The sequence below is a fragment of the Musa acuminata genome, chromosome BXJ2-5 (genome assembly GCF_036884655.1).
Source record: "Musa acuminata AAA Group cultivar baxijiao chromosome BXJ2-5, Cavendish_Baxijiao_AAA, whole genome shotgun sequence".
Taxonomy (NCBI): Eukaryota; Viridiplantae; Streptophyta; class Magnoliopsida; order Zingiberales; family Musaceae; genus Musa; species Musa acuminata.
Window position 1 is genome coordinate 34,308,189 of NC_088342.1, and position 24,312 is coordinate 34,332,500.

The 24,312-nt window shown below is 34.7% G+C and overlaps 1 protein-coding gene across 2 annotated transcripts in view; it reads left to right on the top strand.

Moving 5' to 3' along the window:
* Nucleotides 1–14,882: 14,882 nt before the first annotated feature.
* The window catches only part of LOC135612646 (OVARIAN TUMOR DOMAIN-containing deubiquitinating enzyme 12-like), a 10,570-nt gene continuing 1,140 nt past the window's right edge, over nt 14,883–24,312 (top strand). The window contains exons 1-7 of one of the 2 annotated variants that reach the window (XM_065109184.1): nt 14,883–15,006; nt 16,095–16,270; nt 16,874–16,947; nt 18,215–18,269; nt 18,366–18,440; nt 18,881–18,954; nt 19,223–19,271. In XM_065109184.1, the coding sequence (XP_064965256.1) occupies nt 16,103–16,270; nt 16,874–16,947; nt 18,215–18,269; nt 18,366–18,440; nt 18,881–18,954; nt 19,223–19,271 (495 nt within the window). In that variant the 5' untranslated portion in view covers nt 14,883–15,006; nt 16,095–16,102. The remainder of the gene's footprint in view (nt 15,007–16,094; nt 16,271–16,873; nt 16,948–18,214; nt 18,270–18,365; nt 18,441–18,880; nt 18,955–19,222; nt 19,272–24,312) is intronic. The other variant, XM_065109186.1, reaches the window with a different exon arrangement.

A 24,312-nucleotide genomic window follows, 5' to 3' on the forward strand; every position in this document is an offset into this window, starting at 1 on the left:
AGGATCCAGAGATCAACAATATCATAAAAAAATTGAAGGAGGATCCAAGTGCAATAGCCCTCTACACTTGGGATTCAAGGGATCTACACTACAAAGGTCGCATTGTGCTTATACCTGACTCCTCTTGCATCAAAATCATCCTACATGAAATGCACTCCACACCTTCAGCAAGGCACTCTGGATTCCTGAGAACCTACAAAAGAGTGAGGTAAAATTTTTATTGGAGAGGGATGAAAAAAATTATTGCTGAATATGTGGTACAATGTGATGTATGTCAACAGCACAAGGGTGAAATAGTGGCAAGTCCAAGGAAGTTACAACCATTACCCATACCGGACTCGGTGTGGACTGACATCTCCATGGACTTCATTGAAGGGCTACCACCTTCCAAAGAGTTATTCCATATATAGGGCACTAAATTGAAAAGGAGTACAGCGTATCACCCATAAACCAATGGCCAGACAGAAGTGGTGAATAGATGCTTGGAGATAGCCTAAAGCCATCCACCAAATATGACTACCCAAGGAGAACTCCAAACCCAATCGAGTGTCATTATTGATCGATAGATCGTGACCCGACAATGACGATCCACTATTGAAGCACTAATACAGTAGGTGAACTTACCAACAGAAAGTGCCACTTCGGAGAACTATGATGACTTGAAGATCAAATTCCCAGAATTTATGGATCGTTAGCCTCAAGAACAAGGTTGATTTGAAGAAGGTGGGTCTGTTAGGACTCTAACTAGGAGAGTTCTAATTGAGATGGGCATTCATGTAAAACCTACATAAATTGACCCCTATTAAAAAGATGAAGAGGCCAACTAGGGTTAGGAGATTATTTCTTAGAGAAGAATTAGGAGTTATAAAGGAATAGGAGTGTTGAGTATGAGCCCTATTAGGAGTTAAGGTTTAGAAGCCCTATAAATAGCCATGTATTCCTCCTCTTTTAATGAGCAATAGATGAATCTTTTCTACAGACTTTGAGCAGCAACTTGGAGAGAGGAACCCCTATAGAGTTCTAAGGAGGCCGATCCCCTAAAGAGATCAACCCCAAGTTTAGAATCTACAAGGGTTCTAATAGATAGGAAGGAGATAATACCTTACTAGTATAAGTGAGGGGGCGGCCATCTTGCAATAGTACAACACCAATTCTGACTCTAGAGGCATCGGCTTCAATAACAAAAGTCTTGCCAAAGTCTGGTAGCGCTAGTACGAGCGTTGTTTTCATTGCGGCTTCGAGTTCGTCGAAGGTGGTGGTGGCTTTGTCCAACCATTGGAAAGCATCTTTTTTCAACAAGGAAGTAAGAGGTGCATTGATCTTTCCATAGTTTTTCACAAACTTGCTGTAGTTGCTTGTTAAACCGAGAAAGCCGCATAGCGATTTTATGTTCCTCGGGGTCGGCCATTTTTGCATTGCTTTAATTTTGGAGGGGTCCAATGCCACACCTTCTTCTAATATGATATGCCCAAGATATTCCACCTTCTATTTAAGAAAGCTGCACTTTGATTTTTTGACAAAAAGAATATGTTCTCGTAAAATCGTCAAAACAAGTTGTAAGTGTTGAAAATTACTTTCAAGAGAAGAGTTATACATAAGGATATCATCGAAGAAAACCAGCACAAAATTTCAAAGATAATTATGAAAAATATCATTCATAAGGCTCTGGAAGGTGGAGGGAGCATTGGTGAGACCAAAGGGCATTACCAAAAATTAGTAGTGGCCTTTGTGTGTTCAAAAGGAGATTTTCAGTATGTCTTCTTCGCACACTTACATTTGATGATTCCTGGATTGAAGTGTTAGAATCCTAGTGGATTATATACTTGGGGTTGATCTTTTTAGGGGATTGGCCTCTTTGGAACTCTATATGGGTTTCTTCCTCCAAGTTGCTGCTCAAAGGCTACTAAGAAGATTCATCTATTGCTTGTGAAAAGAGGATAAATACACAACTATTTATAGGGCTTGTAAACCCTAACTCCTAATAAGACTCCTACTCAAGACTCCTAGTTATAATCAACTCCTAATAATACTCATACTCTAAGAAGCAATCTCCCAACTAACCTTGACCCTAGTTGGCCTTTTCACCTCTTTAATACGAGTCGGCTAGGTAGGTTTTACATGAATGCCCCTTTCAATGAAACTCAATTAGGACTCTTCTAGCTAAATTCCTAACAGACTCATCCTCTTCAAATTAACTGTTAGGACTCTAGCTAGGAGAGTCCTAATTGAGAGGGGCATTCATGTCAAATATACCTAAGCCGACCCCTATTAAAGAGGTGAAGAGGCTGGCTAGGGTTTAGAGGTTATTTCTTAAAGAAGAATTAGGAGTTTGTTAGAACCCTTGCAGATTCTAAACTTGGGGTTGATCTCTTTAGGGGATCGGCCTCCTTGGAACTCTATAGGGGTTCATCCCTCCAAGTTGCTGCTCAAAGGCTGCAGAAAAGATTCATCTATTGCTTATGAAAAGAGGTGGAATACATGACTATTTATAGGGCTTCTAAACCCTAACTCCTAATAGGACTCTTACTTAAGACTCCTACTTCTAAACAACTCCTAATAAGACTCCTACTCAAGACTCCTACTTCTAACCAACTCCTAATAGGACTTCTGATCAAGACTCCTATTCCTTTACAACTCCTTATTCTTCTCTAAGAAATAACCTCCTAACCCTAGTCGGCCTCTTCATCTCTTTAATAAGGGTCGGCTTAGGTAGGTTTTACATGAATGTCCCTCTCAATTAGGACTCTCCTAGCTAGAGTCCTAATAGACCTACCCTCTTCAAATCAGCCTTATCCTCGAGGCTGACGATTCATGAATTTTGGGAATTTGATCTTCAAGTCGTCATAGTTCTCCCAAGTGGCATCTTCTGTTAGTAGGTTTGCCCACTGTATTAGCAATTCAGTAGTGGATCGTCGTCATCGAGTCATGATCTGTTGATCAATAATAGCACTTGGCTGAGTCTGAAGTTCTCCTTGGGAAGTCGTATTTGATGGGTGGTTTTAGACTATCTCCAAGCACCTATTTACAACTTCCGTCTGGCCGTCGGTTTGTGGGTGATATGCCGTACTCCTTTTCCATTTAGTACCCTATATATGGAATAACTTTGTCCAAAATCTGCTCGTGAAGATGCAAGTAGAATTTATCATAAGCACAATGCGTCCCTTATAGTGTAATTCTTTTGAGTCCCAATTGTAATGAGCCATGGGGCTTGGTGCTTCCTCCAATTTTTTTATAATCTTAATAGTATCTGAATCTTCCTACCATTCCATCTTAATATCCTCAAGGAAGTCGCTGGTCGGAAGTGAAATGGTCGAGACTTCAACTTGCTCGGGTAGTTGTGAAAGCGCATCTGCAAGAACATTCTCTTTCCCCTTTTTGTAAGTTATTTCATAAACAAATCCAAGAAGTTTTGTTACCCATTTTTGCTGCTCAGGGGATGGTATCTTTCGCTCCAAAAAGTACTTGAGTCTTTTATGGTTGGTTTTAATTTGAAATCGTCGACCAATCAAGTAGGGTCTCCACCTCGTTGCTGCGTGCACAATGGCGAGCATCTCCTTATCATACGTTGACTTATTTTGATGGGAGGGAGATAATGCCTTGCTAGTGTATGCGAGTGGTCGACCATCTTGCGTGAGAATGGCTCCAATTCCGACTCCAAATGCGTCAGCCTCAATAATGAAGGGTCGGTTAAAATATGGTAGTGTTAGCACCGGCGTCGTCATCATGGCTACCTTAAGTTTGTCGAAGGCAGCAGAGGCTCTGTCCGACCATTGGAAGACATCTTTTTTCAGTAAGGAAGTAAGTGGTGCACTGATCTCGCTATAGTTTTTCACGAACTTGCAGTAGTAGCCTGTTAAACCCAGAAAGCCATGTAGCAATTTTACGTTCCTTAGGGTAGGCCAGTTTTGCATTGCATCAATTTTGAAGGGGTCCACTGTCACACCTTCCTCTGATATGATATGCCCAAGATATTCCACCTTATGTTGAAGAAAGCAAAAATTTGTAATGGTTGTTATGTGTTCAAAAGGTGGTTTTCGGTATGTCTTCTTCGCGCACTCATATTTGATGATACCCGGATCAAAGGTCCAGCTTTGTAAAGATTTGTGCTCCCTTTCATCTAGCAATTCATTTGCTATTGGAATAAGGTATTTGTCCTTGATGGTTATGCCATTGAGAGCTCGATAATCAATGCATATTCGCCATGTTCCGTCCTTCTTGCGTACAAGTAGCACCGGTGAAGAGTAGAGGTTGCAACTTGGCCGAATAACTCCTGTTTCGAGCATCTCTTTTACAATCCTTTCTATTTTATCCTTCTGGAGATGTAGATACTAATATGGCCGAGTATTTGCTGGAGGTTTGCCTGAAAGAATCATTATATAATGATCATGCCGATGGGTAAGAGATAGGTTGTGCAGTTCGTCAAATATATCTGAAAATTCAGCAAGCAAAGGAAGTAGGTTTGGATCTTCAAATTCCATTGGCTCTTCCTTAGTTTGCTGCTCAAGTTGTACCAAAAGGCCGCTGCATACTTTATGCAAAACCTTCTTCATTTGTTGTGTGCAAATCGTCGTTATGTCGCCCCCACGTTTCCCATTCAGTATCACCTATTTCTCCTTACTATAAAATTTCATAATTAGTTACATAAAATTCCAAGAAATATCACCTAATGTTGTCAACTATTTAATTATGAGCATGGCCTCATGATCATCAAGAGGGAGAAGGAAGAAATCTGCAATTATCTCTTGGTCCTGCAGCAATAGTTTCTCCTACGGGCGCCTACGATCACAATTCAAAATCCATCCGTCGATGACCTTAACATCAAACCTGCTGCAATTCTCAATAGGTAAGGCCATCTGGATAGTAACTTTACTATTTAGAAAGTTATTAGAACTGCCTGTGTTGATGAGAATAGCGATCGGTTGTTGTTTGAGAAGGCCTCCAACTTTCATCGTTTGCGGGTTTGAGTAGCCGACTAGTGCATGTACCGTAACTTTAGTCGGTTGTGGCTCTTCTTCTGCATCTTCTTCTTCATGTTCAAGGCTCTCTTCTGGATGTTCAATGACCTCTTCTTCTATTGGTTCAATCATAAGAAGTCTCCCTTTACTACAGCGATGCTCACGGCTCCACGGCTCGTCACAATGCCAACATAACCCCTTCGCATATCGCTCTCGAAGCTCTTCTCTTGTTAACCTCTTTGGTGTAGGGACTTGGTCGACAGTAGGGGAGGCTGAGGGCTTCAATATTACTAGTTGAGGAGCGACCCTAGTCCTCCAAGCTTCATGGTTCAATTGCTCCTCTTGATGTCGTGCGAAAGAGATGGCTGCCATAAGCGTATACGGTTGTCGCGCTTTAACTTCTCCTCGGATCTCTAGCTTCAAGCCCTCAATGAAGGTCCTCAATAGCTGTTTTTGAGACCAATCATAATTTTAATTAGATAACCTTTCAAACCTGGTTTGGTACTCTTGAATGGTAGAGGTTTGTCAGATCTTTGCTAATTGTCCTTCAATATTCTCGTAATCGGTTGGTCTAAAGCGGATCAGCAGTCCTTCTTTGAATTATCGCCATAAAAGGACTCCATAAGTGTGTTCAAACTAGTCAAACAACTATATGGCATCCCCTTCTAGATGTATAGCTACAATTTTCACTATAGTCCGCAGTTTTGTGGTACCGAAAATATCGCTCCACGCGCGAGATCCAACCAATCGGGTCTCCTTCTTCCCATCTAGGGAAATCCAATCTCATGCGTGGATAGTTGAGGTCAATCATAGAGCCTCCCCTCCATTAGAATTCATCTCTTCGGGCTTGGTGAGATTGGGCAAAGCTCTCTCCTTGATGTGATTTCTTTGGGCTTAGTGGTCGACCCAATCTGAGTTCGGTAAAGAGCGTCTGAATCTTATCTTCCATTCGCACCTCGAAGGCTTCAAATTTAGCATTGATTACTTCTTCAGATGCCATAGTATATGCCGTCAAATCTATGATGTTAAGATCTCTCTTTTGTTGTCGGGTTAAAGGCATGTATTGGTTGAGAGAGGTGATGGTCGAAAGGGTTGGTGGATTGGTGGATGTAGGCTACGGTTTAGGATTGTTTTGTGGCTATTTTAGGTGCAGTTTGAGGGTGTGGTTTGGTGGAGTTTTAAGGTTGTGGATGAATGTTTTGGATCTGTTGGAATTCATGGGGAGATCAATGGATGATCCGTGGTGGTGGAGATGACGACAGAATTTAGTGACGATCTTTTAAGCAATTGTGGGAATTGCTTTGAGCGGTTGTGGAGGGTTGATAGATGGCTGTGGAAGGGCAGCGAGACACCAAGAACGCTGCTCTGATACCAAGTGTTAGAACCCTTGCAGATTCTAAACTTGGGGTTGATCTCTTTAGGGGATCGGCCTCCTTAGAACTCTATAGGGGTTCCTCCCTCCAAGTTGCTGCTCAAAGGCTGCAGAAAAGATTCATCTATTGCTTATGAAAAGAGGTGGAATACATGACTATTTATAGGGCTTCTAAACCCTAACTCCTAATAGGACTCTTACTTAAGACTCCTACTTCTAAACAACTCCTAATAGGACTCCTACTCAAGACTCCTACTTCTAACCAACTCCTAATATGACTCCTACTCAAGACTAATATTCCTTTACAACTCCCTATTCTTCTCTAAGAAATAACCTCCTAACCCTAGCCGGCATCTTCACCTCTTTAATAGGGGTCGGCTTAGGTAGGTTTTACATGAATGTCCCTCTCAATTAGGACTCTCCTAGCTAGAGTCCTAATAGAGTTGTAAAGGAATAGGAGTCTTGAGTAGGAGTCCTATTAGGAGTCTTAAGTAGGAGGCATCAGCTTCAATAATAGAGGCAGTTGTGGTAGAGGCAGAGACTACTACTGACTCGACCACAAAGGTGAAGTACATTGCTATGGTAGGGGCAGCAAAGGAGGGAGTCTGGATGAAGAAATTCATAACAGATTTGAGAGTCGTGCCAGGTAACGAGGAGTCGATTCTCTTGTATTGTGATAGTTATGGGGCAATTGCTCAAATAAGGGAATCCGAGCCTCATTATAATTGTTTTGAGGATGTTTCAACTTATTAGAAAGATCATGGCCCGAGGAGATATAGTAGTGGAAAGAGCTCCATCCGAAAATAATATCACAGATCCATTGACAAAGTTGTTATCTCATATTATTTTTAAGCATCATAGGGGTCTGATGGGGATCAAACACATAGGTAATTGGCTTTAGGTCAAGTGGGAGATTGTTAGTCATAGGTGTCCTGCAAGCCAATTACATGAGTGATGATATGTATAACATGACACACAATCTTTTTGCATATTATTATTATGACATTTTCTCACTTTGTATTGCTTGTTGCATACATATATTGTGATGTTCATAGATCTGTGCAATGTGAATTGAATCATGATGAGATCACGATAATGAGACTAATTTACCTATAAACATAGACCCTAAATAATTTCGGTCATAGGTTACTCAAGAGGGACATCGATATAACCGGACAGACTAGTGTACTATATATTCATCTATATAATTGAGACGGCTGGTCTCATAACTGCTCATGTGAGGACACTAGAGATACAATGCAAGTGCTCATTAGAGAATGAGTTCATTGATTGATCTACTCATGGAATGCTGGATGATTGATGATGCCTTATTATTAGACAGTAATTCTGTCATCCTAATGGTATATTTTGGTCCTTGGACTTGAGACATTAAGGATGTCCTATATGAGTACTTTATTCTTTGATATCAGCTTTATAAGTCTAAAAGTTCTAGATCTAATACAATCGGTCATCGGGGCAGCCAACCTTTTGAGAGATATTGAGTGTTGATAAAGGATCATCCGCTCTCGGTGTCATAAGAGGAATATCTCATATATTCTTACTCAAACAAATTTCTGGCCAGGGTCATTCGGATTGAGAGAGAAAGAGTTCTCCGGGAGAATCTGATTAAAGTGAAACTCGAGTAGAAACCATATGGGCCTGACAACACCATGCCCACTATACGGTCTTTGGGGTATTAAATGAATGAGGGACTATAGATATATAATAATTAAGGATAAATAGATCCAATGGATTGGATTCTCTTATATCGTTTAAGAATTGTGGCATAGTGGCCTAGTACGTCCATAGTCGATGAGTCGAGTGAATTATTATAGAGATAATAATTCACTGAGCCAAAAAGAGTTCTAACAGGTATAACTCATGGCTAGATCGATATTGGGCCTAGAGGGTCATATACATATGGTAGGTGTTGCGACAAGTAGATGTTCAGATATGAGATATTCGTTAGAACCCCTATCTTATTAGATATCCAATAAACTCTTAAATTATTAGATCCTATGGATGAGATCTAATAAGAGCCAATGAAAGATTATTGGATATAGATCCACTAATCTAAGAGGCTTGGGTAGTTGGATGGAGATCCAATATCCAATAGGGCAAGATCCATTAGAGTTAAGTTAATAGGGGGCCTCTATAAATAGGAGGGAACCATAAAGCCATAGGTTGAGCCTTCTTGGCTGCCACCTCCTATTCTCATATATCCTTCTCCTCCTCAACCAATAGGTATAGAGATCTGGGTAGTGATTCGAGGAACGTCTTCATAACCCCTACCGTGTGGATCACCGCTAAAAAGGATGACATTTGGCCTCCTTCATCCTTTCCCACATATCTGTAGGATTTCAGGGGTATATAATCTCCCTAGGTAACATAATCTCCGTTGTACATGTAGTTTTTCGGTTTTACGGATTTTTACACACCAATTTTCACACGACGATGAACATCTTTTTAGAAAATTTATGATTTTTATTTTTTTGTTCTTCCGTTACATATGTGATATCACCCCTAGATTTTTTTATATTAATATATGCCTGCATTTCCATACCACACATTATAGTATATAGTTATGCATGTCAATCAATTTTACTTAAATTTATATACATCTCTTCTTGTGCAATGCATACATTAATATTATATTCTTAGAGTTATCTCATAGCAATCTAAATATGTATTAAGCTCATTGTGATCTTATCATTAAAAATATTCTTTCAAAGGAGATATCATGAATGTCATAATAAATATGGCCATTATTTTATAGTTAATTAAGATTATAATTAAGATATGATTCAACTTAAAATGATATTTCCAGCCCTTGGTTCACAATGATCAAGTATAATAGGGAGCTTAAAACATATCAAATGGAATATAGTGTCCTGATATGCTTAAATTAAAAACATTACATCTTAGTTCACTTGTAACTCTCAATGCAAATAATAATTTATAGTAAACCTTTTGTAGAATCCTCTTTAAAGTAGGTTGCAAATAACCTATAAATTCACCTAAATTTCATCATCAATTTACTAATGATTTAGCCTATAATCTATGACATAATTGTTACTAGTCAAACAATTGTATAGTTCTACAAATTAATTTTATTTCACTGTTATGGCTAACTAAACCATATTAGATTATAATACAATTTTGTAGAAACTTAGGAGACATATAAAATTAAATATATATCAAATTTTAACTCAAAATAGAATTATTATGAATCTAAAATACCCTCCCACTTTAATTATTATCACATATTCTATAAAATTAAAACTAGGTTGAGGTTATTTGAATTTATAAATCTCATATTTTGGTGCAGTGGTATTCATTAAATTCTAAATTTCACATAACTCTAAGGGAACCTTTAAAAATATATCAAAAGAATAAGATTGAATTATATCTTAATTCCCTTTCACAAAAAAATAAGAAATTCTAAGTATTTAAGATTAAGGTACCCATAACTTTATGGACCAATATCATATTAGAGGTATTAGAATTATAATATATCAAAAAATCAAAGATTAATTCAAAGTCTAGATTACTCAAAAGCATCTAAAATTATCAATCTACAATTTATAAAATTGAAACTTCTAGCGGAAGAGTTAGGTTTTCTTATATTAATCTTCTTTAGAGCTGTTTTCTTTTAGCTTTCATGAAAGAGATATGAAGAGACTAAGAGATATGCTAAAGGAAGAGGGAAATGTTTCGTAGGTTATAGATGAGGGAGATAAGGCCAAAACAAAGAGGTGCTTATTTAGAGTTGCTTAAGAGGTAGCTAAGATGTCATGAGTTCAATCTCACTGAGTCTAATCTCAAGTGTTTTTGAACATAATTCTAGTGTTACATCAACCTAATTCGAGCCTAATTTAATTTAAGAAGAATGACATGTTTCGATATAAATTCATCATTCTATCTCACCTATGGATCTTAATATTTTTAGTGCAATAGTTTTCTTTAAATTTTATCTACACTTAATTTTTTATTACTACTTAAGTAACTTATTATCCTTCATATATACGATACTTAAAACTCAAATTTTTTTACCTTAAAGATGTTTAAAGTTATTGAAGTTTTAAAAATCACTTAAGATTTATTACATTGCATAAGTCTTTTTTTAATTACCACATATATGTTTATTATAATGACTTAACCTCATACTCAAGTCCATTAGTATATTTAGGCTTATTAAGATGAAGGATCATTCCTTTTTATTGTAAAATATGCTTAACATAGAAGTCAATATTTCTATATACTTCAACTAGTATTTTGAAAAACTTTATACATAATATATTTGAAAAAATATACTTTAACTTTAAAATAAATAACATGAGCATATCATATATTATATTTTTTAAGCATAGATATTATAAAAGATATTTTTTAATAATAATAATTTATATATATTATTTATACTTCCATTGACATGTTATATTTGTTACTATATACGAGAACTTGATACTACATTATGTATAATCATAGTCAATAAATTTAATTAAAATATCAATTAAATCATAAAAATAGAAATAATTAAAGAATAATATATATAATTAAAATAAATAGATAAATTAATAAATATAATTTTGAGATTTTTCTTTTAGAATAAAATATCTAATTAGGAGTTAGATGATACTTTGAGGCTTTCGACATAGAAGTTAGATGATACTATGCCATAGGATAGAATTTATTGTACCTTGTCAAGAGAAAGAGAGGTTGAGTTAGCTGGAAGAATATTCTTTCTTCTTGTCCTTTAATGTTATTATTGAAATAGCATGGTCTTTATAAATATAATTTTTAAGGAATGCTTGGAGAAATGGTGCACCATTGGAGAAGTTCCTCTATGCTTAATACAAATTATATTATTTCGATTTGCAGTAGTCATGGCAACATGTTGATTCTGTAGTAGGAAAGTGATGGCTAATCTCATTAGATGTCATTTGTTAAACTAGTATCATTTGTTCTTATGCCAGAGGTCGAATTATAAGATGGGTGGAGGAGGTATGAGCTCAGTCTTATCAGGTGTTCTTCTCCGCCTGAATTAGATATATCCAAATCAATGCGACTATGAAGATAATGAACAAATGTAAGAGTGTCGATTTAGAAATATCGACGTAGGAGTATCGATATATGAATATCAACGTAGGAGAGCTGATACAGAAATAGAAACAATGTGTTCATATGAAAATGTTTGACTGATGTATAAAATCATAAATATAGGACTAGTTCATAAATCATGTTGACATATATGCAAACAAAATAGCTAAATCATTTAATATTTACAAATAATAGGTACGGATTAGCTTTAGAAATTATCTACTACCTAATGAATGAAACTCCTTCTACGGATTGAAGGACCGATAGATCAGGAAAACACAACAATGGGAGTAACTTTTACAGATATCTCTTTGTTAGATATAATTTATTTGTTATTAGCCTCCTCGTAAACCAATTCGGTATGTAGGTAAACATGACATACTATACATGTAGATTGTGCTAGGTATCCTACTTTGTGAGATTATCATAATGTCATGAGATCAAAATCCATCTCCATCAAACTTACACTTTCAGAAACAGAAAAAAAAGACATACATAGTGCATTTCTAAAGCCAAAAAAGACATACTTTATAATATATGCATACATATATAAATAGTTTGAAAACAAGTGATCAATATTTTTTCTAGTAAAAGGTTAAACGTTGAAGACAGAAAGAAGCTCGACAAAATTTTTACTGACTAAATTAGTAATTAATGTGTACATTAGCTGATGTGGCGATGGATCATATGCACTTGCAGTTGTCCCTCTTCTGCAAAGATGATTTATCGATCATTGACATTTAGAAAGATACTGTGTTTCTGAGTACCCACTTAAATTATCTTAATTCATCAACTCTAAACCAATAAGAAGGGCAACCACATGGAAGCTAACCGTCTTGGTTCTTTTCGCTTGATAATCAACTTTAATTTATACTAGCCTTATTATTTTATTATTATTATTATTATTATTATTATTGTTATTGTTATTATTATTATTATTATTATTATTGTTATTATTGTTGTTGTTGTTGTTGTTGTTGTTGTTGTTGTTGTTGTTGTTGTTGTTGTTGTTGTTGTTGTTGTTGTTGTTGTTGTTGTTGTTGTTGTTATAGTTGCAAGGTATAAGTTGCAATAATCTAATTTACTATAATTTGATCAACAAATGAATTTTAATTATGATATGATATTTTTTTCAGCCAACAAAGATGCCTCATAATCATATTCCCTGCACAAAGTTAAAGTTGTTTAAAAGTGTTTTTTTTCATAACAAAGGAATGCGTTGAAGGAGTTGGTTAGCAGTTGTGAATATTTCTTCATGACCAAAAAATGCGTATTGGTTAGCAGTTGTAAACACTTAATTTTGAAATTCCCTATGTATGAAGGATTGTTTCATGCACTAGTATTTATTTTGGTGTTTAGAAAGAACTTTAGAAACTGAAAATATTGGCAGAAGCTCTCTTAGAGTATTCTCTTGAACTCTGTATCTCTTGGATGCGTCTTTGAGTGATGAGTCTTTTGCTTTCAGTTCTATATCCTTGTTTATTATCCTTAGAGTGGTGATCTTTCTATATCCCTTCGCGATTTTAAACTTGGTGGTGAGCTATTTTTTGTTTTTACCAAAAGTGCTTCGTGAGTTCGCTCTTTTTTCTATTTGGAAAACTCATTTCAACAAATATGATTATACTGTCAACTTTTCTTGTAAGTTTGTTCATTTTCTATCCGAAAAAACTGTGCCGTCAGTTTTCTTTTGAAATCTATTCTACACCCCCCATTCAGCATCACTCCTGGGATCAATTCGTTTTTTGTCTACTGTGACATTTTCTATCTGAAAAATTGTTTCATCGGTGTTATTTCAAAATCTATTATGTATTTTACCCTCGTCGGTATCAAAATCTCGTGAAACGAGAATCCTACGTGAACTGTCGCACTTCACTTGTGATGATGACCATTATTATAAAAACTAGATGGCGTATATGGAATGACAATGTACTACTCATTATGGGATGATCGATTGATAGAGTTAACCTTTCGGGGCAATTGGTATAAATAAAATAAATAACCAGAATGCATCCTATTACATTTTTGAAGTACCAAAATGTCATTTATTGAAAAACAATTATTTCTCAGACAAACCTAGCTAGTTGAATGGAATTGGATCAATTACAATATTTTTAAATAGAGTCATATTCAATAATAAAAACAATAGAGTTCAGTTACTCTATCAATCTTAATTATAAATCTGTCTTAGGATTTTATAAAAATAATTTATTTGAGAGTTTTTGAATACTTTTAAATGACAAATAGGATTATTTTGATATATTTCATAGTAAAGGATGATAGATCCTTATTTTTTTCACTTAATATTAAATTTAGGTATATATTCTGAAAAACCTTATAATATTTATATTTATTCATTATAAAGAATAACAATAAAGGATGAGATAATTACCTAGTTATATATTTGTATTATCTTTTTGTTATTATACCATGACACTATAACTTTATTTAAAAATATTTTAATCGAGTTTAATTAGTTAAAATTCTTACTAATATTTATTATCAATCTTATTATAAGTTGTAATATTTTATAAAATAATTTATATGAGAGTTTATTTGGTTTTGGATGCAAATTAAGAAGGTCTTGTCATATTCAAAATAATTGGGAACCCTAAATTTAGGTCTATCTTCATGTTCGTTTATTGCAGAAGAATAAACAAGAGTAAAACCTTATCCGGTTATAATATTTTAAAATAAATTTATAACGTTTTTATTAAAATACATAAACATTGTAATTGCACTCAATAACACTATAAGCAAGCTCTAACTAGTTTAAATCCCACAAATCTTAATTATCAACCTTGCTATAAATTTTAAGGGTTTATAAAGTAAATTTTATGAGAGTTTTAGGAGTTTTAATATAAATTAAAAAGATTTTCACATGCCTAGAAAATAAAAACGATAAAAAAATTATTTTTATATTTTATCTTAAGCTTATATTTATATATTTTTAATAACCTTACAATATTTGTATTTATTTATTGTGGAAGAATGATAATGGAAAATGATAGTATTTTTTGCTATTGAACTAAAACCGATTAGGTTCAGTTGGCTGGATTTCAATAACAATTAATTATTTATAAAAATGAAAATTTAGTTATTTGAAAAATATATGGTTCTTCACTTCTTTGTGGTTAATATGAAAAACCCGATTTGTTCCCCCGAAAAATCGCCAAAAATAAAGGAAAAGGAAAACAAGATATGCACAGTTCGAGCCCCTCCCTCCTCCCGCTCGCATACATAAATTATACGCACGCTCTTCATCCGACTTCACGGACGTCAAACAGATATAAGAGCAACACGTCTTCAGAATTTGTACCCGGGAAAGCTACCGGCTCCATTACTGGAAAACTTTGTTGTCGTTGTGCGGGATCCGCATGGGCATCTGCCTCTATCGTAAGCTACGTATGAAGGTTTGTTTCTCTTATCTATTTAATTATTTGTGGCACGCGGTTTGCGCAGGTAATATATAAGGAGGGAGGAGGAGAAGGAAAGGTAGGCGTGTCGACGAATTCCTCCTTTGGTACCGCGACCTTTCGAACCACATTCTGCTGCCGTTTGATCGATCAGAATCCTCCTTAAGTATATGCTTCTTCTCCCTTTACCCTTCTCCGATTCTTTCTTTGTTTCCTTTTCGTTCTTGGTTATTGGGATTCGGTCTTCCTTTTTCGTTTGGTTCTTGTTCGATCTCCGATTCCGTGCCTTTTTTCCTTCTCTTTGTCTTTTTGGATCGTGATTCAATTTTTGTAGGTTAATGTCGATTCCAATTGTTTTTGGAGGTTTGGATTGTTGGTGAATTCTGGAGAGGAATATTTTTTGGGATCTAGGGATGATTAATTTGGCGGTTGCTTTGATCATGTGCGTCGAGCATGTCAGTCGCAGGATGAGTCGGTGCAGGTTCCAATTTCTCGATAGGACATTGCACGCAGATATGTTTGCTGCTTTAGGGATTTCTTCAGGACACGAGCTTAACTCGTTGAATTCGACTTGAAGTCTCCCTGGGATATATTGATACACAAACCCGACAGTTGTAGCAACAGAGTAGATCTTGAACCTGATAAAAGAATGTGCGTGGCACTGGGAGCAGCAGTTTACTTCGTTTTATGTTGCTTTTTTTGGAGAGTATAGCTGGTCGTCGCTGAAGGATTGTGGTGGAAGCTTTAGAGCCATGGAGAACTGCTTCATGATGCATTATGAATAGTTTGTTCGCCTAATTTCTTAACATAAAGGTTTATATCTGCTACAGCATCTATTTGAACAAGTCAAAAATAATTTTTCCAAAACGATGTTCAAGAAAGCTAACCTTAAGCAGGTTTACAAGATACTCTATAAAAAATCAGTGGCAACTGATCCGGTTCTAGGAAGTTTGTTCGCATGATTAACACCAAAAGAGAATATTGCGAGTGCTCTGTCCAAGGACCAATCTTTCATTGGTTATATGCTTACTGCCAAATGAAGGGACTAGACTTTTTTTTTTCTTTTAAATTAGCTTTAAAAACTACTGAACACATTATATGAAGTACTTTGACTCTATCTGAATATATTGTTCCAGTGAGAGGACTGGCCAATTAAGGGTTTTTGGTTTATGTTTTTCACTTAATGCCACATTGTTCATTCCACTAACCTGCATTTACTACATATTTTACTCAAATGAACCGTCTCCTCTTCAGGTTTCCATATGGAACATATAGTTCATAATGAAGTTGGCCCATCTACAGCAACTGGTCTAAGCAGCCACAGCAATGACACTGATGATGATAGGATGATTGCGCTTGTTCTCTCAGAAGAATATGAAAAGTTAGATGGTGCAGTTTCTAGACGCCTTGCTAATCTGGCTTCAGTGCCTGTATGTAATTGCTATTTTTTTAAATTTTCTTTGTTCCTGGAATTAGTAGTTGACCTGTTGTTGTGAGAATTCGTTTACACAAAATCATCTTACAAATGCAGTATTGAGTGTCCTATAAAAGATTTTCATAAACATGTAATAGTTGTTTTTCAATCAATTTTGGACCTCTTATCTATCTGATAAATTTGCCATCTACTAATCCTTTTTTCCTTCAAACTTTATCCAGTTGCTAGTTGAAACTATTCATTTATAGTTATGTTTACTACACTAACCTAATACTCATTTGATTCTTTTAAGTTATATTTATTTTTCCTGTAAGGTTTTCTGTCTGCTATTCTATTCATTTTGTGGTATAAGCAGCTAGAGGAGCTACCATTTATATACAATGACTAGTTTGTATAACAATGCCAACCTATGGACAAGAACTGAAGATCCTTGGTCTTCTTAATTTGTGTATCTAAAGATCGGACTTCATTTGTGTTGCTGTTTATTCAAGCAAATTGTTTCTGAATCATTAATATGCAATTTTTGGGTTTTATATTTGCTTTTGTTGAGGTAGTTTTGCTTTTATTTGATACTTCCTGGAAAATTAAATTCTTGTAGCATGTTCCGCGGATAAATACATTTATTCCCAGCTTGAGTGATGCCACTCTAGATCACCAGCGGCTTCTCCAAAGGTACCTTCATTGAAACTTCATTGAACATGAAAAATTTTCATATAAATGTTGATGTTGCTAATTCATGTAGATTTTTAGTTTGTACCTGACTGGAAATTAATACCATAATGCATTTTGTTAGAGAATACTTATATTTTACTCCACTGAAAATTTATGAAAAATGTTTTCTTTTCCATGATATTAGATGCTTGCTTTAAATTTAGCTTAATTCTGGTCTAAGAAGCATGGATATGAACACGATCACAAACACAATGAAGCACGGACACAGCGACATGCCATTTAAAAAACAAAAATTACGACGAACACGGCAGGGACACATGTATTTCTCTCTCTCTCTCTCTCTCTATATATATATATATATATATATATATATATATAATATTCAATTAACATGAGTTTTATAGTATATATACTTCAATTTTATAAACTTAGAAATGTAAACAAATAATATTATCATACAGGTTGAAACAATTAAAATTATCTAAATGTAAGTATCCAAAATAAAGGTTGAGGACATCAAATAATATTTAACAATCTCCAGATATAATTGATATATGTTTTCATGTGACAATCTCTAGATTTCTTTCCATATTTCTTTCCTTCTGATGCCAACAATCTGTCTCCATGTAGACTCTGAAGCGTGCGGGAGCATTGTCATATCCCACAAATGGAAACGCAAATAAATAAAAAAAGACAAGCCTGAAAATGTGTCGACGCATCTGAGCACGTCCACCAAAAGCACGTCTGTGCTTCTTAGATTCTGGTTTCCTCTAAGTATTTTGACACGAGATATGTAGATTTAACATATATTTAGATGTTATAAGATTATTGCTGAGCTTGTTTAAAAGCATGCAGGGGAGGTTACAACTGGGAGGCTAGAACACTCAACATCTCATAAAATGAATTGACATTAACATGCGTATCAGCCTATATAGAGGATTCTGGCTCACCTATCTCATTTCTTTTTCCCATAAGGATGCTACTTTAACTAACCTTGACATTCAATCAGTTTTCTTGAGGCTCATCTGTTTTTCACCTGTTCAAGACCTACTCTTTAAATTCATCACATATGTTAACATGTATTTAGAGAATGTACATGCTGTATCTGTTCTGTTGGAACACAATTTCATTTAAAATACAATGAAATAGAAAGAGCATTTCATGCTAATTATTATTTAAAATACAATCAGTGCTTATTTTATGCCAAAGTTATTATTGATCCTTATTTGTGTTGTGAATTTAAGTCGTCAGCAAATTTTTCTGCTAGGTTAAATGCTTATGGCCTATATGAAGTTAAGGTCTCTGGGGATGGCAATTGTCAGGTCTGTATACAACCATGCTATTTACATTAGCTATTGATATAATGATAGAGAGATAATGCATTTGAGACTCCAGTAATTTTGTTGTTCATTTTGCAGTTTCGTGCAATATCTGATCAGTTATACAGATCCTCGGAATATCATAAACATGTTCGGAAAGAGATAGTAAAGCAGGTTGGACTAAGATTATCCAATTATATTTGCTTATTATGTTATCAGTAAATTACATCTTTAGACTCCTTGTGGCTGATCGTTACAGTGGTTGCTTTTATGTTGAAACCCTTTCTATATGAAAGGTTTTTCCACTTTCTACAGCTTTTGAATAGTCTTTTACCTTCCTACTCTTAACTGCATGGAAGAGTAGCTACTTTTACATTTTAATTATTTTCTGAGAATTTACTTCATATCGATATAAGTAAAAAGCATTCTTTTCTCATCGCTGAGCTGAAAGTTGGCAGGCTGTTGAATTGCTGGATTATCCAGTTTACTTGAGTTACCTTTGCTCATTATTCATCTATCAGAATATTCTCATTTTTTAAAAGCTGAACTGCAGGATTTATGTTCTTAAGGCATAGAGAGACATTTATGTGATTCTTACATCTTCTGTTATGCAGCTTAAGGAATTCCATGCTTTCTATGAAGGATATGTCCCCATGAAGTACAAGCGCTACTATAAGAAAATGGCCAAGTATGATTTTCTAACTTCAAATTCTGAACTTTATTTATTGTTTTATTTGAATTAGTGAGAAGGTCTTGATGCAAAATTGTGATGCAAGCTACATGCCATTAGTTTCAATCATGAAGAAAACTACCCCTTACATGGGGTTAAAAAGTTGCCCATATTAGGCCTCATGGAGATGGCAGCCTCATGACTCGAGTTTTATGAAAAAAAAAAAAAGCCTGTTTCTGTGGATAAGCAACTTTCTATTCACTATTAACCAATTACTGTTATACAGATCCGGCGAATGGGGAGACCACATTACATTACAAGCTGCAGCTGATAAGGTATGCTGTGATTTTGGTTTACCACTGAATATGTTATTACTCCCACGTAGTTTCTTACTATGTGCTGCATATGATCATTCTGGCTGCTATTGTTGATTTTTAAAAATATTATCTTCATGTTTATATCTTCCATCAGGTTCCCTAAATTTAGCATTAACTTGATGCATCTTTTCCTTCTGAGCAACGATTTAAATAGGTGCTTGGGTGCTTGCCTAAGTGCTCGGGTGAGGCAAGGCAAGGCCCAAGTGCCTCAAGGGTCGACCAGGCGACGCACTTCAATGAAGCGTCGTTAGTGCGCTCGTCTGAACCCAAGCATCTTGGGCAAGCGTCCGGTTTAAATGAAGCAACCGAACCAGACTTTTAAGTCTTGTTCGATTGAATGAAGCAACTTGCTACTTTCTTTTACTGTATTTGCAAAACCCACCCCTTGTACCCCTACGTGACCCCTAACCATCAACCCTAGTGCAGGTTCTGCATTCGCCGCTAACGCTTCCTCTGTCATTGCCTCCGTCGTCAACGCATAGGACCGAGGCTTCCTCTATCGTTGATGGATGAGTCTGAGGGCCTAGCTTTTGTGTGTAGTTCCTTCTGTTGTCGCTACTTCCGTGTGCAGTTCCTTCCACCGTCGAGGGAGAGGACAACAGCTTCCTCTACCACCGATGGACACCTCTGAAGCTTCCTCCACCCACGATGTCACCATTTGCAGTTTATGCCATTGTTGTCGCTACCGTTTGTTGTGTCCTTCGTTACCGTGGCTATCATTCGCAACTTCCTCCGCCGTTGCTACTATCGTCCGTAGCATCCTTCGCCGCCATTGTCATTCGATAGTTCCTCCATCACTATTGTCCTCTCCTTCCCCACTATCCACTATCGGTGACACTTTTCTCCCTCTCTAATTACTATTAACAATTCTTTTCTACCCTTCTAACTACGGTTAATAGTAAATAATATATTGTTAATAGTAGATTATCAACTACTATACAAAAAAGTAATCTTTATTTAGATTAATAATATACTATTTAGATTTTTATACTACTAATCTCTATTTATTTTAAATAATTATTAGGGTTTCAGGATTAATGTACAAAAGCAATTCAAAAGATTCTTAAAAAAATTCAAGAAAAGATTTTGCTTGGAAATATAATTATCTAAAGGATCCTAAAGATCCTAATGTAGTTACTTGTATCTTTTGTGATAAGACTACTAGAGGTGGTATTTTTCGTACAAGGTAGTATCTAGTAGGAAATTTCAAGAATGCATTAGCTTGCAAGAAGTGTCCACCTGATGTAAAAGAAGATCCATTGGCTTATATGATTGAAAACAAAATACAAAGGAATGAATCTTATAAGACTTTATGAGGATAATATTGAACATATTAGAGATGATGAAGAAAATTATTCTGAAAGTGTTAATCTAAGTGGGAAAAGAGTATATAACAGAAAAGAAAAACAAGCCATGGTTGTTAAGAAAGGTAAAAAGGGACAGATGAATTTATATATGTATCAAGGATCATAGAAGCAATAAGGCAAGTAAGAGTAAAATTAAGACAAATAAATATATGTGATACTTATGATAAGGAAATAAGAAGAAGAATAATTTAACACATTGCTCGCTTCTTCTATCAGGTTAGCCTTCCTCTTAATACTTGCCGTTTAGACAATTTTAAGGAGATTATTGAAGCTATTGGAAGATATGATAGTGGATTAAGACCTTCAAGTTATTATGAGATGCAAGTTTCATTATTGAAAAAATAGTTGGATTATACAGATGACTTATTAAAGGGCCACAAAGAATCATGAGTAATGCAAGGTTGCTCTATTATGTTAGATGCTTGGACCCATATGAGACATAGGAATATAATTAATTTTATGGTTAACTGTTATTTAGGAATCATATTTGTGAAGTTATGCATAATCTTTTATAAAATTTGGAGAAAAGATACATGATTTGCTTGACAAGTTTGTGGAATAAAGTGATGAACAAAATGTCGTTTAAGTTATAACCGATAATGGAAGAAACTATGTGTTAGCTGGTAAGATTTATCTTTGAATTTTTTAATTTTTTAATTACTCTGTCTCCAATTTGAATGGAAGAACTATGTGACTCCTAAGTCTTATTAGTTTCGTTATCCTTTGTCTTAGGTAAATTACTTGAAACAAAAAGATAACACTTATATTTGACTATATGTGCAGTACATTGCATTGATTTAATGTTGGAGGATATTAGAAAGATTCTTGAAATCAAGAAGACTTTAAAAAAGATAATTTTTGTCGTTGGATTTCTCTATAATCTTATTGTGGCTTTGAATATGATGAGAGAAGTCATAGGTAATAAAGAATTAGTGATATATGGTGTTACTCGATTTGCTACTTTTTTCTTGACATTACAGTGCGTGCATTGTCAAAAACATAACCCGATAAACATGTTTATCTCGAAGAAATGGATGACAAGCAAATGGATAAAATAAGTGAAAGACAAGAGAGCCAATGATATCATTTTAATGCTATCCTTTTAAAATCTTATAGTTTATATATATTAAAGGTAATGAGCCCTTTTGCTCGGGTCCTTCAGTTGACAGATAATGAAAAGAAGCCTGCAATGAGATTTATTTACGAGGCTATGGATAGAGCAAAGAAGATGATTCAAAAGTCTTTTGATAAAAATAAAGAAAAGTATAAGAAAATATTTGTGATCATTGACGAATGATAGAATTATCAACTTCATCATTCATTACAAGCAACAAGATATTATTTGTACTCAGAATTCTTTTATAAGAACACCTTCGTTGAGTTTGATGCAGAAGTTATAAATGAGTTATATTAGTGCATTGCAAAATTGATTCCAAGTCTTGAGATGCAAGATAAGATCATACATGAATTATCTTTATATAAGAATTTAATGGTCTTTTTGGAATTCCAATGATACTTCGATCTAAGACACCTACATCCCTAGGTATTAATAAATTGATATAATTAATTTCATATATAGTATGTTATTACTAATAATAAAATAAATTTTACAATTGAATAGTGGAGTTTATTTAGAAATTCCATCTCGAACTTGTAGTAATTAGTTATCAAAATTCTTAGTTTGATATGTAGTGCTGCAGGTTATAAGCAAAACGAGAATGTCTTTGAGCACGTAACGAACATAGAATATTTTTAGATAGATGTATTAATATATTTTTAAATGATATGATATGATAAGTTCACAAAAGAGAAGAAATTAGTTAGAGCATCAAACGATTACATGATTTTGTTTATATAAAGTATAATCAAGTACTGAAGGTTCATTATGATTTATGAAATAACATTGACCCAATCTCATTACAAGACATTGATGATTCAAATGAGTGGTTGGTGAGAGAAATAACTTGGAAGATGCCGAAGATGACCTTGTTTTTTAAGATGACAGCTTGATATGGGGAGATGTGGCAAGAGTCTTAAGTGGTGGAGAATTACAAATATGTACAAGACAGATGATGAAGGGAAAAATGAGTGCAAAAACCTCAACTCATCTCCTGTCACTATTGAAGAGGAAATATATTTTGATTAAGATGGACGAGAGAAAGAGAAAGAGAAAGATGATATGTTTGAGAATGACGACGTTGATTATGATGATGATTGACTTTGGTGCTAAACTTTATTGTTTTAAATCTTTTAATATTTTTGTTATTAGAAAATGGATAATGTGACTCGATACTTTAGATCTTTTTAATTTAATATTATATTTTAATTTATATAATCATATTTTTTTAATTATATTATATATTTTAATATTTTAATATTTTAGAGTATCTCGCTTCGCTCAGGCGAGCGCCTAGCGCTTCGAGCATTTTGAGACCTTGGTGCCTTTTGGTGCCTAGGGCTTTTTAAATCATTGTTTTTGAGATAACACCACTTTTGAGCTTCATATGATGAAAGATCAATTCTCAGTCTTCCATCAGAGATGGATGGGGACTTTAGTTGCTGAATTTATGATATACTTGAACCATGGACACCAGTCCAATTTCTGATGGTTTTCTAATGTCTCAAATTTTGGGGGATTTAGGTGAACAACAAGTCTCAACCTGTCAAAGCCTTTTCATCCTGATTTTCAGTTGGAATACATTATCTGAGAAACTTTTCAAGCAGTTTTATTTTTCCCCTTGACTTGTAGCATAGGATACTCAACGTAATTCCTCTAATAGATAGAAGCAAATATAGTTTGCTGAAGAAGTTTGGGAATCATTATTTAACTACAACCATCAACTTCTTATTAGGAATATGGCATGTCGCTTATGTCATTGTGTTACTAATGCTTGCCACATTTCCTTAAGCCCTTCATCAGAACAGTCGATCATTTTGCATTTGTACTGAATTGTTAGTCCTTATCCTTCAATTGACCATACATAAGATTTTGATTGTGACATCAATTTGCCACTTCATTGATATACAAAAAATTTCCTTTTTTTGAGATTAATATTTGTGATTTAATCTTTTGCTATACTGTATTCAATGTTATGCTAAATTACAAAATATCTCAATTGATTTTATATTTCTTTTTTGCACTCTACACAGTGCTGGTAATGATGCAATGCAGGTAATTGTGGTGTGAAGCATGTGATTTTGTGTGGAATGTAATGTCAGCGATGTCTAACTCTAAACAAATGAAGTTCTTTAAACTTATTTCAATCCAGTCTAAGAAGGAAGAATATGGATATATCGATATTCTCTAAATATATAGGCTATTTTCTACTTTGTTGACATGTAAGGTAAACCCTGTGAACATAAAAATATGCAAGATGCCCTTACATTTGTTCAAAGGAATCTGAAACCTGCTTGTGGACAAAATTTTCCACTTATTTAAGATTTAATAAAACAAAATTGGACTGTAATACAATATTCTGTTTTCCACTCATGTTGTTTTTACATGTTTCCATGTTATAATGAACTTTAATTTTGCATACTGTGCTTTAGGTATTAGCTCAATGCCTTCATAATATTTCTTTATTGTATCGTTATCATGTTTCATCTGCTACTCAAGATTCTTTGGAGATTAA